We start from the raw sequence: 18,703 nt of genomic DNA, 5'->3' as shown, positions 1-18,703 counted from the left end.
GCAGTACAACAACAGCAGGCCCAATAATGATTGGTCCTTAGAATCTCTCCTACTGTGGCACAGTCAACAACGTCAACCCAGATTCAGGTGTTGGTGATAGATTAACACTGTCTCAGGCCATACTCTTAGAGTTTTCCCATTAAGCCTGCATGGCTCTTCAGTGGCTCCTGCCTGGCCCTGTACACTCTGGGCTGGGGAGACGACTGGGCTTCCTAGACACCCCCATCAATCACCACCACGCTGGGAAATGGAGAGAGGGATAGAGGAGCAAGAGCTCTGGAGCTCTGATTGAGCTCCAGTAGTGTGTTATACACTGAGTAGACAAAACATTAAGAACACCTGCTCTTTCCATGATATAGACTGACCATGTGGATCCATGTGAAAGCTATGATCCCTTATCGATGTCACTTGTTAAATCAACTTCGATCAGTGTAGGTGAAGGGGAGGAGACAGGTTAAAGAAGAATTATTAAGGCATGAGACAATTGAGACATGGATTGTGTATGTGTGCCATTCAGAAGGGGAATGGGCAAAGTGCCTTTGAACAGGTATGGTGGTAGGTGCCAGGTGTAGGGCTGTGACGGTCATGAAATTTTGTCAGCCGGTGATTGTCAAGGAAATATCTGCCGGTCTCATGGTGATTGACCGTTAATTAACAAACTCATTTAGCATCTCCTGGCTTCCACACAAACCTTACAAGCTACTGATGCAGACCTTTGGAACAATTTAAAAAGTCCAATAAATCCATGTAATATAGCCTACACCTTCACAATAAATCAATTTATTTTAGACAGGTCTAAAGAAACATGATATGAAGAAAATGTAGTCTGTTTCAGAAGAACAGAATAGCATACTCTGAGTTGTCCTTATGTTAGGTCCTGATCTGGCTATGCCATATGGCTGTGGGCTACACTAGTTAATTTCGCAGCCAAGATTTGCTTAGAATTCCACGGCATTATTTTATAACATGAAGAATACAATTGAACAGAGCTGAATAAAATAAAAAGGATATTTTCTCCAAACGATTTCCAAGGGAGTGCGCACATGCAGCTATTCTGTGTTGAGTGGTTAGCAAAGAAACGGGTCCTCCTATATGCTTCATTTGGAGTTATTTATGCAACTTTAGTTGTGATACAGACTTTGGGCTATACACTGCCTTCGGGAAGTATTCAGACCCCTTGACTTTTCCCAAATGTTGTTACATTACAGCCTTGTTCTATAACGTATTAAATAGTTTTTTTCACTCATCAATCTACACACAATATTCCATAATGACAAATAATAATAAAAAAAGGCTTTTATACATTTGGTAATATATTTAAAATAAAAAAAATATATATTACATTTACATATGTATTCAGACCCTTTACTCAGAACTTTGTTGAAGCACCTTTGGCAGCGATTACAGCACTGAGTCTTCTTGGGTATGACGCTACAAGCTTGGCACACCTGTATTTGGGGAGTTTCTTCTCTGCAGATCCTCACAAGCTCTGTCAGGTTGGATGGGGAGCATTCATGCACAGCTATTTTCAGGTCTCTCCAGTCTTGGCTGTGTGTTTAGGGTTGTTGTCCTGTTGGAAGGTGAACCTTCGCCCCAGTCTGAGGTCCTGAGCACTCTGGAGCAGGTTTTCATCAAGGATCTCTCTGTACTTTGCTTTGTTAATCTTTTCCTCGATCCTGACTAGTCTCCCAGTCCCTGCCGCTGAAAAACATCCCAACAGCATGATGCTGCCACCACCATGCTTCACCGTAGGGATGGTGCCAGGTTTCCTCCAGATGTGATTCTTGGCATTCAGGCCAAAGAGTTCAATCTTGGTTTCATCAGACCAGAGAAGCTTGTTTCTCATGGTTTGAGAGTTTTAAGGTTCCTTTTGCCAAAATCCAAGCAGGCTGTCATGTGCCTTTTACTGAGGAGTGGCTTCGGTCTGGCCAATCAACTATAAAGGTCTAATTGGTGGAGTGCTGCAGGGATGGTTGTCCTTCTGGAAGGTTCTTCCATCTCCACAGAGGAACTCTAGAGCTCTGTCAGAGTGACCATCGTGTTCTTGGTCATTGACCAAGGCCATTCTCCCCAATTGCTCAGTTTGGATGGGCGGCCAGCTCTAGGAAGAGTCTTGGTGGTTCCAAACGTCTTCCATTTAAGAATGATGGATGCCACTGTGTTCTTGGGGACCTTCAGTGCTGCAGAAATGTTTTGGTACCCTGTCTGTCTCAGAGCTAGCCATAGGCCTATGGGCTAGGCTACATGAGGTGTGGGACTATGATTTAAAAAAATATATCATTCACAAGTGGTAGGCTAATTGTCACCCATCAGACTATTTAATATTGTCTTTACATATACTAAATAATATACACTGCTCAAAAAAAATAAAGGGAACACTTAAACAACACAATGTAACTCCAAGTCAGTCACACTTCTGTGAAATCAAACTGTCCACTTAGGAAGCAACACTGATTGACAATAAATTTCACATGCTGTTGTGCAAATGGAATAGACAACAGGTGGAAATTATAGGCAATTAGCAACACACCCCCAATAAAGGGGTGGTTCTGCAGGTGGGGACCACAGACCACTTCTCAGTTCCTATGCTTCCTGGCTGATGTTTTGGTCACTTTTGAATGCTGGCGGTGCTTTCACTCTAGTAGTAGCATGAGACGGAGTCTACAACCCACACAAGTGGCTCAGGTAGTGCAGCTCATCCAGGATGGCACATCAATGTGAGCTGTGGCAAGAAGGTTTGCTGTGTCTGTCAGCGTAGTGTCCAGAGCATGGAGGCGCTACCAGGAGACAGGCCAGTACATCAGGAGACGTGAAAGAGGCCGTAGGAGGGCAACAACCCAGCAGCAGGACCGCTACCTCCGCCTTTGTGCAAGGAGGAGCAGGAGAAGCACTGCCAGAGCCCTGCAAAATGACCTCCAGCAGGCCTTAAATGTGCATGTGTCTGCTCAAACGGTCAGAAACAGACTCCATGAGGGTGGTATGAGGGCCCGACGTCCACAGGTGGGGGTTGTGCTTACAGCCCAACACCGTGCAGGACTTTTGGCATTTGCCAGAGAACACCAAGATTGGCAAATTCGCCACTGGCGCCCTGTGCTCTTCACAGATGAAAGCAGGTTCACACTGAGCACGTGACAGACGTGACAGAGTCTGGAGACGCCGTGGAGAATGTTCTGCTGCCTGCAACATCCTCCAGCATGACCGGTTTGGCGGTGGGTCAGTCATGGTGTAGGGTGGCATTTCTTTGGGGGGCCACACAGCCCTCCATGTGCTCGCCAGAGGTAGCCTGACTGCCATTAGGTACCGAGATGAGATCCTCAGACCCCTTGTGAGACCATATGCTGGTGCGGTTGGCCCTGGGTTCCTCCTAATGCAAGACAATGCTAGACCTCATGTGGCTGGAGTGTGTCAGCAGTTCCTGCAAGAGGAAGGCATTGACGCTATGGACTGGCCCGCTCATTCCCCAGACCTGAATCCAATTGAGCACATCTGGGACATCATGTCTCGCTCCATCCACCAATGCCAGATTGCACCACAGACTGTCCAGGAGTTGGCGGATGCTTTAGTCCAGGTCTGGGAGGAGATCCCTCAGGAGACCATCCGCCACCTCGTCAGGAGCATGCCCAGGCATTGTAGGGAGGTCATACAGGCACGTGGAGGCCACACACACTACGGAGCCTCATTTTGACTTGTTTTAAGGACATTACATCAAAGTTGGATCAGCCTGCAGTGTGGTTTTCCACTTTAATTTTGAGTGTGACTCCAAATCCAGACCTCCATGGGTTGATAAATTGGATTTCCATTGATTATTTTTGTGTGATTTTGTTGTCAGCACATTCAACTATGTAAAGAAAAAAGTATTTAATAAGATTATTTCTTTCATTCAGATCTAGGATGTGTTGTTTAAGTGTTCCCTTTATTTTTTTGAGCAGTATATGTGTGGAATTTGTTTTGATTTAGAATGGACCATTATCATTATACCTGTCTCGAAACAGGGGCAGGGGAAAAAAAATATGTCATCTATGCACTTAAATACCTGTCACGTCCTGGCCAGTATAAGGTTAATTGGTATTGTAGTTTGGTCAGGACGTGGCAGAGGGTATTCGTTTTATGTGGTTCGGGGTGGTGTGTTTGTTGAAGGGGCATTTGATTTAAGTATTCCGGGGTTTTTGGGCACTGTTTGGTTTTCATGTATTCTATGTTGAGTCTAGTGTGTCTGTTTCTATGTTTGGTTAATTGGGGTTGGGACTCTCAGTTGAAGGCAGGTGTTGTCTACTTGCCTTTGATTGAGAGTCCCATATATTAGGGTGTGTTTGTCATTTGTGGGAGATTGTTCCGTGTTTAGTGTATGTCAACATTACAGGACTGTCAGTTTATCGTTCGTTCTCTTTTGTTATTTTTGTGTTCAGTTTGGAGTGAATAAATGTTCAAAATGAACAACCGCATGCCTGCTGCGTTTTGGTCCTCCTTCACCGTCGATAAGCGTGACAGAATCTCCCACCATTCCAGGACCAAGCAGCAGAGGAAGGAGCAGAGGGACTTCGAGTTGGACTGGCGGGAGAAATGGACCTGGGAGGAAGTTCTGGACGGGGCCGGACCTTGGCACCAGGCTGGGGATTATCGCCGCCCGCAGTGGGAAATTGAGGCAGCCAAGGCAGAGAGGCGGAGGTACGAGGCCAAGGACGCGCTGAGGGAGAAGCACGAGAGGCACCCCCAATAATTTTTTTTGGGGGGGCACACGGGTAGTTTGGCTAGGCCTAGGAAGAGCCGGAAGCCAGCTACCCGTGGTTATATGGAGGAGCGTATGGGGTGGAGAGCGCCATAGTGCGCTCCTCAGCGAAACATCTCACCCATACGCACGCACAGTCCGGTGCGCGTTATTCCAGCCCCTCACAGGTGCCGTGCTAGAGCGGGCATCCAGCCTGGTAGGAGGATGCCTGCGCAGCGCATCTGGTCGCCGGTACGCCTCCGAGGACCAGGCTACCCAACTCCCGCTCTACGCACGGCTACCATCAGGCCCCTGCACAGCCCAGTGTGCCCTGTACAAGCACCCCGCTCGTACAGGGCTACTAGTTCCATCCAGCCAAGACGGGTTGTGCAGGAGGTAAGATCAAGACCGACTGTGCGCCTCCATAGCCCTGGGTTTCCAGCTCCTGTCTCTCGTGCGGACCCGGAGGTGCGTCAACCCAGTCCGACTCGTCCTGTTCCCGTTCCCCGCACTAGCCTTCAAGTGCGTAAACCCAGCCTCGCCAGTCAACAGTCGTCAGAGCTGCCCGCCAGTCAACAGTCGTCAGAGCTGCCCGCCAGTCAACAGTCGTCGGAGCTGCCCGCCAGTCAACAGTCGTCGGAGCTGCCCCGCCAGTCAACAGTCGTCGGAGCTGCCCCGCCAGTCAACAGTCGTCGGAGCTGCCCCGCCAGTCAACAGTCGTCGGAGCTGCCCCGCCAGTCAACAGTCGTCGGAGCTGCCCCGCCAGTCAACAGTCGTCGGAGCTGCCCCGCCAGTCAACAGTCGTCGGAGCTGCCCCGCCAGTCAACAGTCGTCGGAGCCGCCCCGCCAGTCAACAGTCGTCGGAGCCGCCCCGCCAGTCAACAGTCGTCGGAGCCGCCCCGCCAGTCAACAGTCGTCGGAGCCGCCCCGCCAGTCAACAGTCGTCGGAGCCGCCCCGCCAGTCAACAGTCGTCGGAGCCGCCCGCCAGTCAACAGTCGTCGGAGCCGCCCGCCAGTCAACAGTCGTCGGAGCCGCCCGCCAGTCAACAGTCGTCGGAGCCGCCCGCCAGTCAACAGTCGTCGGAGCCGCCCGCCAGTCAACAGTCGTCGGAGCCGCCCGCCAGTCAACAGTCGTCGGAGCCGCCCGCCAGTCAACAGTCGCCGGAGCCGCCCGCCAGTCAACAGTCGCCGGAGCCGCCGGCCAGACTGCCCTGAACTGCCGGAGCGGCCAGACTGCCCTGAACTGCCGGAGCGGCCAGACTGCCCTGAACTGCCGGTGCGGCCAGACTGCCCTGAACTGCCGGAGCGGCCAGACTGCCCTGAACTGCCGGAGCGGCCAGACTGCCCTGAACTGCCGGAGCAGCCAGACTGCCCTGAACTGCCGGAGCGGCCAGACTGCCCAGACTGTCCCGAGCCGCCAGACTGTCCCGAGCTGCCAGACTGCCCAGACTGTCCCGAGCTGCCAGACTGCCCCGACAGCCTGGAACGGCCAGAGCCGGAGCCACCTCCAGAGATAGGTGGGTTGGGGAGGGGGGGTGTAGCACAGTGCCATCGTTGACGGCAGCCACCCTCCCTTCCCTCCCTTTAGTAGGGGGTAATTTTTCTTTTGGTGTTGTTTGGGGTTAATTTTGTTAAGGTGCTTCCGGGGTTAGCACCTTTAAGGGGGGGGGGTACTGTCACGTCCTGGCCAGTATAAGGTTAATTGGTATTGTAGTTTGGTCAGGACGTGGCAGAGGGTATTCGTTTTATGTGGTTCGGGGTGGTGTGTTTGTTGAAGGGGCATTTGATTTAAGTATTCCGGGGTTTTTGGGCACTGTTTGGTTTTCATGTATTCTATGTTGAGTCTAGTGTCTCTGTTTCTATGTTTGGTTAATTGGGGTTGGGACTCTCAGTTGAAGGCAGGTGTTGTCTACTTGCCTTTGATTGAGAGTCCCATATATTAGGGTGTGGTTGTGTTTGTCATTTGTGGGAGATTGTTCCGTGTTTAGTGTATGTCAACATTACAGGACTGTCAGTTTATCGTTCATTCTCTTTTGTTATTTTTGTGTTCCTTTTGGAGTGAATAAATGTTCAAAATGAACAACCGCATGCCTGCTGCGTTTTGGTCCTCCTTCACCGTCGATAAGCGTGACAATACCGAATAGAGGACGCTTTTCCCCATGGTTCATTTTCTGTTGTAAAGCGAAGCATGTGCTTAATATTAGGAATGTTGAGAAATAAATATACTGAAGTAGACCTTGCCTATAGAAAGCTGATCCTTCTATTTTTAATAAAGGCCATCAAAACTCTTGTTTCTCACACAATTGCACAGCCTATAGAAATGTTGCTCAACATAAACTCATAGGCTCTCATGAAGTGCTTGATTAGATTTTCCATTACATTTGCTTTGATGTCAGAGTGATAAGAGGGACAACAGAGTGCTGAGTACCAGGCAGTTAGCAAGTTTGGTAGGCTACTAATGACCATCAGCAGCATCAGAGCTTGGAGAAGACTAATTACCGTGACTAAACGGTCCTGTGGAATTTGACTGCGGTCATGACTCGTGACTGCCGGTGTGGCGGTAATACGCTCACCTCACCATCCCTAGCCAGGCGCACCGGTTTGTGTAGAGAACTGCAATGCTGTTGGGTTTTTCACGCTCAACAGGTTCCTGTATGTGTCAAGAATGGTCCACCACCCAAAGGACATCGAGCCAACTTGACACAACTGTGGGAAGCATTGGAGAAAACATGGGACAGAATCCCTGTGGAACACTTTCAACACCTTGTAGAGTCCATGCCCTGACGAACTGAGGTTGTTATTTTTTTGGGGGGGGGGGCAACTCCATATCAGGAAGGTGTCCTTAATGTTTTGCACACTCAGCATATATTACCGAGTCAAAGATAAAGTTATAGTGTGCATCCGAAATGGCAGCCTATTCCCTATGTAGTGCACTACTTTTGGAGCACTGGTCAAAATGATTCTACTATATAGGGAACAGGGTGCCATTTGAGACACAGAGTGTTGCTCAGCCTCACTGTCTTCCTCAGTAGGGTTACAGTGGGCTTAATAATGAGCGTGTGTGAATGGGAAATTGAATTAATCCGCTGGCAGCCCCCATAAATGTGTAGCTATCATGCATTCCAAGTCATATAATGAGTAGAGCTGAAATAATTTCACACACCATTAAGGAGCACAGGAGGTTGGTGACACCTTAATTGGGGAGGACAGGCTCATGGTAATGGCTGGAGTGGAATGAGTGGAATGGTATCAAACATGGTGTTTGATGCCATTCCAATTTGCTCCGTTCCAGACATTATTATGAGTCGCCCTCCCCTCAGCAGCCCCCTGTGGTGAGGAGTGAGAAGATGAGTCTTTAAACAGTTTGACCTCATAGTCATCACTTGACTTAGTTTAATAGGATTCGAGGTAACCTGGTCCCAGATCTGTTGGTGCTCTTGCCAATGACAACTCCATTGTTTGGCATGACAATGAGTGACAAGGAGTTGGCATAATAGCACAAACAGAATCAGGATAGACTCTAAGTGATGTATCTATCTGATAGTCACCATGAAGATGCTCAGGGCCCGAATCCTAACTTGAGATAAGTGTGCGGAATTACAACCTCTGAGTAACAGAGGTCTTGCACTGATGTCAGTGGGAGATGTCTACGGAAATATTGAGTTAGGTGCGTAGCTCAAGTTAGCTACGAGCTAATAGTTAGCTACTTAGTCCTTGTTGGACTAAACAGCTCCTTTCTCTCTACCTGGCACAGTCCAAAGGTGTAGATATTAGCTAGCGATCCATTTTATTGGTTGTTGTGTTGGTTAGGTAGAAGCAGAACTACCCACTAGGCACAGATGTCAATTCAACATCTATGTAATTTCACTGAGGGAGGCTATTCAACATCTATGTAATTTCATTGAGGGAGGCTATTCAACATCTATGTAATTTCACTGAGGGAGGCTATTCAACATCTATGTAATTTCACTGAGGGAGGCTATTCAACATCTATGTAATTTCACTGAGGGAGGCTATTCAACAGCTATGTAATTTCACTGAGGGAGGCTATTCAACATCTATGTAATTTCACTGAGGGAGGCTATTCAACATCTATGTAATTTCACTGAGGGAGGCTATTCAACAGCTATGTAATTTCACTGAGGGAGGCTATTCAACATCTATGTAATTTCACTGAGGGAGGCTATTCAACAGCTATGTAATTTCACTGAGGGAGGCTATTCAACATCTATGTAATTTCACTGAGGGAGGCTATTCAACATCTATGTAATTTCACTGAGGGAGGCTATTCAACATCTATGTAATTTCACTGAGGGAGGCTATTCAACATCTATGTAATTTCACTGAGGGAGGCTATTCAACAGCTATGTAATTTCACTGAGGGAGGCTATTCAACATCTATGTAATTTCACTGAGGGAGGCTATTCAACATCTATGTAATTTCACTGAGGGAGGCTATTCAACATCTATGTAATTTCACTGAGGGAGGCTATTCAACATCTATGTAATTTCACTGAGGGAGGCTATTCAACATCTATGTAATTTCACTGAGGGAGGCTATTCAACATCTATGTAATTTCACTGAGGGAGGCTATTCAACATCTATGTAATTTCATTGAAATGACGTGGAAAGTCTCTCCCAACATCTGTGACCAGCTGATGCATTTACGGGATATTTTGGTTCTGGGTTTCCGAGATTAAGGCAGAACATGCTAGCTAGAGCCCGTTGTGTTGTGTTGGTTTGGTAGAGGCATAGCCTCCCTCAGTGACTCAGAGGTGAGAGAGTTCCAGAGAGTTCCAGATAGGCCACATCTGCTTTTAGAGCAACCCCATTACTCTCCAATATGATCCCATTCTGGGCCTGAGGACACTGCTGAGAGTGGCGCCTCCAAATCGGCCCCATACTCATCACTATCTTTCTGTAGCTACCACCACCATCATAACACAGAAATGACCCCTTCCTCCCTTCACCACAGCAGCACTACCACAGCACAGAGAGCGAGATCCTTCTGAAAGCCTCTAACACCAACTGACAGCAACAGATAGAGATGAATGGGTATATGAACAATACCCCTGGTTCTGGTTAGAAAGGGGAATAGCTAGCAGGAAATATGGAGAGAGAGAGCAAGAGAGAAGTGGAGAGAAACTAGAGCAAGAGAGAGAGAGAGAAAGGGAGAGAGAGAGAGAGACGGGAGTGGAGAGAAACTAGAGAGAGAGACAGAGAGAGAGCAAGAGAGAGAGCGAGAGAAGTGGAGAGAAACTAGAGAGAGAGAGAGGGAGAGAGAGAGAGGGGAGTGGAGAGAAACTAGAGAGAGAGACAGAGAGAGAGCAAGAGAGAGAGCGAGAGAAGTGGAGAGAAACTAGAGAGAGAGAGAGAGAGAGAGGGAGAGAGAGAGAGAGCGAGAGGAGTGCAGAGAAACTAGAGCGAGAAAGAGAGATGACTCTCCTTATAGCCGCAATCCTCTGCTGGCTCTCTGTTGTGAAGTTGGGAAGTGGTTTTCAGAGTCTTTTCTTAGAGTTGAATAGTGCTTCTACGAACTCGCCATTGTTCCCAATCCACCTCAGGCCCAGTGTGGTGTTAACAGCTGGAGGGATGAGAGAGCCTGGGGAGTACTACTATCGCCTTACTGCTAGTGTCCATTCTCCTCTCAACATACTACAGTAAAGAGAGCCTACATAGAGAGAGCAGGATAAGCCTAAAGAATATTTATGACTTTACATTAGATTCTCTCATAGCGGATAGTGTAGTGATATATTCCATTTTTAACTAGGCAAGTCAGTTAAGAACAAATTCTTATTTACAATGACAGCCAAACCCAGACAACGCTGGGCCAATTGTGTGCCGCCCTATGGGACTCCCAATCACAGCCAGATGGGATGCAGCTTTGCTTTGAACCAGGTTCTGCAGTGACACCTCTTGCAATGAGATGCAGTGTCTTAGACCGCTGCACCACTCGGGAGCACAAGCGTGAAGCTATTTAGATTAACTTCCCTGCCACCTAGTCAGCAGTACATTGCATTTAATTGGTGTGTGTGTCTGTGTGTGCGTGCATACGTACGTGTGTTTTTGTTTGTGTGTGTGCATGGGTGCAATTGATTACGGTTAGTGAGTGTGTATGTGTCTGTGGATCTCTGTGTGTGTCCGAATCTCAGAAGCCTTGAGCCTCTACAGTACAGAGTGTGCAGAGGATGGATCTTCCAGTTAATAGATTTCAGTCGTCTCAGCTTTCAGTGTGTTGATCCTATGCTGACTCACCGTGCTTTAGGCTCACAGTGGGGGGATTTAAAATAGTGGCCCTTTAACACTGAAAACATTTGGTTAATGTCTTCATCATACTTCCCTGCTGCGCTGAAATCCATTTTATACCCATGGACTGCTAAAAGGCACGTCTCAAAGGTATGTTGTGCCATCGGGTATTTATATTCATTTGGTACCCAATTGAAATAGACTGAGTGACAAAACATTAGGAACACCTTCCTAATATTGCGTTTGCCCCCCTTTTGCCCTCAGAACAGCCTCAATTCGTCAGGGCATGGACTCTAGAAGGTGTCGATAGCATTTCACAGGGATGCTGGCCCATGTTGACCCCAATGCTTCCCACAGTTGTGACAAGCTGGCTGGATGTCCTTTGGGTGGTGGATCATTCTTGATACACACGGGAAACTGTTAAGCAGCATTGCAGTCTTTGACACACTCAAACTGGTGCGCCTGGCACCTACCTACCCCGTTCAAAGGCACTTTCTGAATGGCATACACACACAATCTATGTCTCAATTGAATCAAGGATTAAAAATCCTTCTTTAACCCGTCTCCTCCCCTTCATCTACACTGATTGAAGTGGATTTAACAAGTGACATCAATAAGGGATCATAGCGTTCACCTGGATCCACCTGGTCAGTGTCATGGATCACCTGGTCAGCTGGTCAGTTTTGTTAACTCAGTGTATTTGTTGCATGTCTTATTTTCCCACAATGGACTCGAAGAAGCAGCAGGCAATTCCGCGTGGGATCCATATTATGTAAAGCCTTTTAAATGAATTAGATGTTATATCTCAATACAGTTCTCTCATTTGCTGTTCTGCATTGTGTACTATGCACAGATCCCTGGTGTGTGAAGGCTTTGTCATGCAGTATTTTGTTATGTGTAGTCACTGTAGTGCCATAGACTGCTTAGGCTGTACTGTTCCCCTTGTGCTGCTCTGTTCTCTTACGCTTCTCTGCCGTGCATTGCACATAATATGCACAACTGAACACACACATCAAGATACACACACACACACACACACACACACACACACACACACACACACACACACACACACCCCCCCCCCCCTCATTACCCCCCCCATGCTCTCGTACCGTGGGCAGTCTATGAGAAAAGCACTTGAGAAAACGTTTTATACCAGCAAGCCTTTATACTGTATAGCTACTACCCAAGGAGAGGATTACCAGCAGAAAGCGACAACAACATCCCTGCAGGGATACAGGGGAGGGAACAGCACACAATGACACTCCTTCTATCCAATGTATCACATTACATTTCATTACAGCCATTTAGCAGATGCTGTGTTAGATACTTAAGCAATAAGACCCGAGGGGGTGTGGTATATGTCAATATACCACGGCTAAGGGCTGTTCTTACGCACGACGCAACGCAGAGTGCCTAGATACAGGCCTTAGCTGTGGTATATTGGCCATATACCACACCCCCTCGGGACGTATTGCTTAAATATACCATATTCATCAAATGGACCTACAGTAAATATTTTGTATGGGCTTTTTAAATTCAGAGGAGGCTTAATTGATTCCTCTCACAGTCATTTGATCAAAGCACTTGGTGTCAGTCAGGTGTGACGCTGTCAGACCAGTTTCAGCCTGGGTGTTTTTATCAATGCTCCTTTTGTAGCTCCATAGATCATAGGAGCCTCTCACACACACGTCGGCTTTGACAAGCTCTTCATTACCATTCTAGTCCTGATGGTCTGTAATCATGTGCCTTGGCTTTGATTAGATGCTCCATAACAAACTAATTAAACCGGCCTTGCAAAATCATCACCACCATTCCGCTAAGAGACATGACGGGGAAAGGCACAAACCTGCAAGAGCACAGCCTTTTCTCCCCTCGCTTGTCACAAAATAACACGGTTGAACTAAATGTTAAGTGATTTGTCCTTGACAGAGCGCCTCTTAGACCTTCTATAACAAATACATATCTGTGATCATTACTCAAAATAACTCCATTTTTTTATTTCTTTTTTACAGCGCTGCAGCTAGCGCAGACTGCCTCTGTCGACATTTCCACAGATACTTTCAAATGTTCATTAGTTACACCATTTTGATATTGAACGCTGCACTGTTTGGTAGGGCTCGCAAGTTAATCATGTCACTATTCTTGTGCATGCGCCAAATCAAACTTGAAATCTGAACGTTGATGAGTTTCTCTGCCCCCATGACACTGTCAACGGTTATCCAAATGAGCTATCGCCTGGTCCGCGATAACTTTCCCCCACAAACAGACTTCAAAGTGAGGCTAGCAAAGCCAGATGAATTCTCTCCTCTAGCCTCTGCCTCTGTTCTATTATACCTCTAACAATCCGTTTATGAGCTGTCACACAGGTTAGAGCTATTGTGTTTCAGTAGAGAACACTCCTCAGCTAGCTTCTCGGGATGCAGCGCATTCAGTTTTTTCACAGAACACAGGCCAGCTAAACCTAAGCCTGGTAAAGAAATGGGAAATTGGTTTTTTAAAACATTTTCAGCATTTATTTGGTTTGTGCAACCCCACAGATAAAACTGTATTGACTCTCATATGTCGAGGTGTATTACAATATGAGAAATATTGGTTATTTTTGGTGCACTGGAATTTGACATCATAGAATATAAATTGATCATACAGTAAAAAGAATTAGTTGAAATGTCATTATAGTGACATAACTAATATGTCACTACAAGGGACATATAACTAAGTGCACATGCACTGAGTGTACAAAACACCTTCCTACTATTGAGTTGCATTCCCCCGTTTTGCTCTCAGAACAGGCTCAATTCGTCGGTGGCATGGACTCTACAGAGTGCCGAAAGCGTTCCGCATGGATGCTGGCTCATGTTGACTCACAGATGTGTCAAGTTGGCTGGATGTCCATTGGGTGGTGGACCGTTCTTGATACACACAGGAAACTGTAGTTCTTGACACAAACCGGTGCACTCAGCACTGGTGCCCTTAAGTGACATCAATAAGGGATGATAGCTTTCACCTGGATTCACCTGGTCAGTCTGTCATGGAAAGAACAGGTGTTCTTAATGTTTTGTACTCTTAGTGTAACTACTATGGTTAATTGTCACTTTCACCAGTGATGGGGAAAGACAGTAGCTACTTCCTGTTTTATTAATGCATCAGTTGTTTAGATTGTCAAAGAGCAGGAGGCACGTTTATAGCCCGAAGTCAGACATACTGTAGGAGTGCAGTTAATAGGTTTTAGCCAAATCTTCTGTTGCCTTTGATGTCAAGGAAACTTGGGTGGGAATATAGCTACCTAACCTCGCTAAGGTGAAACACAGAACAACTGAGGAGACCGTCAATATGTCAATATCCTAGTCTTATATCTCAATATCTGTAAAAAGTGCTGAGCCTTCAAACAGTTTCATTTCCTGACAATGGCATAGCATCCTTGAGTCTATATTCAGCATACCCATTGTTTGAATGTGCTGGTCTGTCTAGTCTCAGTTTCAGCCCCCTTCACATCTGTATCTTGCTTCTCTCTCTCTCTCTCTCTCTCTCTCTCTCTCTCTCTCTCTCTCTCTCTCTTCTGTCTCTGCCTGTCTCTTTGTCTCTCTCTGTCTCTCTCTTTCTCGCACGCGGTCTCTCGCTGTCTCTCTCTCTCGCTGTCTGTCTGTCTCTCTCTCTCGCTCTCTTTCTCTCTCTCTCTCTCTCTCTCTCTCTCTCTCTCTCTCTCTCTCTTTATCTCTCACTCACTCTCGTGGTATTCCTCCCTGCCGCGGTGAGAGAGCAGGTGATAATTGGATTGCAGGAATCTTCTTATTCACTACAGTGTGGCAGGAGCATGGCAGTAGCAGTGTGCAGGTGACAATGCGCATTTGGTTATGTGGCGTTATCTCCATGCTCCTGAGCAATCACAGAGGCTTTGCTGGGCCAGGGAAGATCATTTGTCGCCTGGCTGGGCTACTCTCCCAGGGGAGGCAGGGTGTCTGGAAGTATGCTGGGCTGGCATCTCTCCTGGCGTGGTAAAAAGCCTCCACACCCTGGTGGGATTGTGACATCTTGCAATCCCAGAAAAGCCTTCAGCCATGTAGGGCAAGAATCCCTTAGAGAATGGTATGAGTGATATTGTTGTTATTTAACCCTAATCAGACTGCGCTCATTTTGGTGAGATTTAGAATGATTGGAATGGGAATCCCCGTCAATTTCTCTATGATGGGTGGATTGGTGGCCGTTTTGAGTGTACCCATAATAAGGAAGTAAAGTAGGAAGTACAGTATTCCATTTCTATGGTCTAGTCTCTTCTATTGACTCACTATCTCTCTTCTTCCCAGGGCCTGACTGGTACCTGACCAAGGTGAAGCTGAGGGTGACAGATGTCAACGACAACGTCCCCGAGTGGGCCATGGAGCCTTACCCCTACCTGGCAGTGGTGTCCCCCGAGGCCTCCCCTGGGGAGCTGGTGTACCCGCTCCACGCTCGCGACGGGGATGAAGGCAGTAGCGGCGAGGTGGAGTACTTCCTGGCTGATGGTAAGAAAGAGATGCGCGCACGTACGCACACAGCGGGTCAGCCAAAAGATCTGCTACATCTGTGGAGCCCCTGCTGAGGGGGAGTGTAGGGGGGGTCTGGTTTGTTGATATATCAGGGACTGGGGGGGGGGGTGGGCTAATCTTGTTCCATGGGATCACAATCCATCTGCGACTCTTCTATGACCTGCATTAACTCAGTGCACTACAACTGACGCAGATAAAACCCTAGTCCAGCAGTATTCAAACCCACTAGTACCACTTTTTGAGTGGATTGACCCCCTTCTCGTTCCTCATTCTCCTCAAACAGATGTTGAAGATGAATTGTAACTAAGCACCGACATCACATGAGCCCCAAGTGGTACAATCTAAATGGAAATCAACAACCACCTGCTAAGAATGCTTTTAATCAGAGCATTTGTATTTAATCCTTCAATGATTCCATAGGTTTAACTACATCTAAAGAGGATGATAGCCCGGGTCTTGGGCACCAGCGAGGTCTGCTAACTTACATTTGACCTCATTCTATAGAGTGGGGTGTTGGTAGACTTACTGTACTGTACTGTACGTGCCAGGGTTTACAGTTGGCGGACAAGACTAGGACCAGGATGTTGCTACTGTGAATACATTTAGATGGAAATATCATCTTCAGTCTATTCATCTAGTCATGTAAAATCAGGTCAAGTCAAATGTGCCTTTCACATCCATGACACAACACACTTTACAGAGAAAAAAAGACAAGGCAAGAATGTTCCTACTGTGTATTAATGGAAAGTTTAAAATAAATGATTTTCAGTCTCTCCTTCTGTCTCCCTTGCTTGACTGTTCTGTACTGTACTCTACTGTAGCGAAACTGTAGTGTAGAGGCTTCTATAACAATAAAGCTATACTCTACTGTACTCTACTCTACTCTACTCATACTGTACTATTGTACTGTACAGGTTACTCTAAATGCTCATTGGGATGTAAAAGTGGCTTTACAAATACATCTGATTGATTCATTGATTAATAAATGATAATACGTATTGACTGATTGATGGAACATACCTTACAGGTGGTAATGGCTGCTTTGCGGTGGACAAGAAGAGTGGTCACATCTTGACCACAGGTCTCCCCCTGCAGAGAGACAGGGAGTATCTGCTGAGTGTGGTGGCCTTTGACATGCTGGGCAGTCGCAGTGCTCCGGCCATGGTGTCGGTCATAGCAGGACCCAGAACACCACAGTTCACCAAGGCATCCTACGCCATTTCCATACCAGAGAACACCCCAGAGGGACAGCCGTGAGTACTGGGAATGTATCGTTGTAGACGCACACCACATGGATGTACACCCAGATCTGTTCGTGCTATCACGCAAACTCCTTGTTACTCATTGTCAAGGCAAACATGGCGTTGGCAAGACTACAAACAGATCTGTGGCAGGCTGGATGGACACACACTCAACATGTTAACACAAGTTAGAACACACACACACACACACACACACACACACACACACACACACACACACACACACACACACACACACACACACACACACACACACATGCTCATAGACATTCCATTTGTACTCTGTATGGGAATTAGGGATTTAATTTGAATATCCCACGTTCAGACATCAGAGAAAACAGCAACATCGGGAACAGCCTCAGTCACGCAGCAGCAGAACTTATGTTGGTCCAGAACTGGAGAACACATTTTTGTTGTTGAACTGTAGCATACTAAACTATTAGCATACTGTTAATGACATATTTCTGTCTCCTCTAGCTTCCTGGTGATGTTTGCCATCTCCTTCCAGAAGCAGCCAATCAGCTACAGCCTGCTGATCAACCCCAGCAGCCTGTTCAGAATGCAGCAGGAGACAGGGGAGATCAGCCTGACCCGCATGCTAGACTATGAGAATGACCAGAGACGTTACCTCCTTATGGTCAGGGCCAGCGAGGGGCTAGGGGGCCTCAGCAGTGCCATAGAGGTTAGTGATGGAGTGTGTGTGTGAGGGGGGTGTGTGTGGTGTCAGAGGAGGAACGTGTGTGTGTGTTTGTGTGTGTCTATGTTTGTGTGTGTGTGTGTTGGGGTTGGTCTAGCTTCGATTTTCAGACTTCCTCACATTGGTTCCAGTAATGAACAAGACTTGGAAGGATGGCATTGTGAGACTATGGTCGGTCTGGGCAAATCTCCAATTTGTCACACTTATTTCTTATCTATGTCTCAGTGTTTTATGTGTAGTAAAGACTGGCACGTCAAAGATGTGTCTAGCAAAGCTAGAACAACCATGAAGTTGATTAAATCAGACAGCCATGCCCTTTATTTATTTCAACCCTCTAAATTATTTATTTAAAGATTTTGTCATCCAATTATCATGCCACACATTTATTTCACACTCCACGTTTCAGTTAGAAAACAGACCTTTAGGACTGACTGAGTCTGCTGGGTGTAGTGTTAGCTTGATGGAAACCTATTCCTGCTATTTCAGTGCTATTACTTAGCTGTCACTTCACACTTTACACTCTGACGGTGACACAGGAGAGAGAGAGAGAGAGAGAGAGAGAGAGAGAGAGAGAGAGAGAGAGAGAGAGAGAGAGAGAGAGAGAGAGAGAGAGAGAGAGAGAGAGAGAGAGACAGAGAGAGACACAGAGAGAGACGGACAGAGAGAGACGGACAGAGAGAGACGGACAGAGAGAGACGGACAGACAGACGGACAGAGAGAGAGTGTGTGTTTCAGATGCAGGGCTAAGGGCCTTGCTCAGCCAAAAAGACAGGCCGGGAACATTTCTATTTTAAAAGCAGAACTCATGAGCTGGAAGATAAAGGAAATGTTGAGGTGGCAACTTTTAGAAACTACAGTGCAATTTAGCTCAAGTTTTTCTCCTACCAGTATGACATTTCAGCAACCCTTTACTTAAAGCCATGCAGTTATAATGCATTGTAAGACGTCATGAGTATGAAAAAAAACCTCCTAATGATTTATTATAATTTTATAATGATCCTGATGAAATACCAGTCATGGGATAATAATTGATATGTGTTGAAACTGTAATATACTGTATACCTCACATGCGACCCATAATAAGACTATGCAATTAATATGTTAACAAAGTCTGTTAAATTGATAATCTGACTCCATAAAGTTTATTTAGCTATATGCAAGATACTATAGTTGAGTTACAGTAACAGACACTCAAGAAATGTCTGAGAATAAAATTCTAAATACAAGTATATTTAATTACTTTGTAAAATGAATGGTTTCACATAC

General features: G+C 46.6%; 1 protein-coding gene across 1 annotated transcript in view; it reads left to right on the top strand.

The window, feature by feature from the left end:
* LOC106573283 (neural-cadherin) overlaps positions 1-18,703 on the top strand; it is an 81,464-nt gene that overhangs the window by 10,498 nt on the left and 52,263 nt on the right. The window contains exons 2-4 of the mRNA XM_082963247.1: positions 15,257-15,454; positions 16,506-16,731; positions 17,218-17,422. Of these exons, the coding sequence (XP_082819373.1) occupies positions 15,257-15,454; positions 16,506-16,731; positions 17,218-17,422 (629 nt within the window). The remainder of the gene's footprint in view (positions 1-15,256; positions 15,455-16,505; positions 16,732-17,217; positions 17,423-18,703) is intronic.

The sequence above is a fragment of the Salmo salar genome, chromosome 16 (assembly GCF_965601325.2).
Source record: "Salmo salar chromosome 16, fSalSal1, whole genome shotgun sequence".
In the NCBI taxonomy this organism is placed as follows: Eukaryota; Metazoa; Chordata; class Actinopteri; order Salmoniformes; family Salmonidae; genus Salmo; species Salmo salar.
The sequence above is the reverse complement of the archived record's forward strand: the minus strand, read 5'-3'. Positions and strand labels throughout refer to the sequence as shown.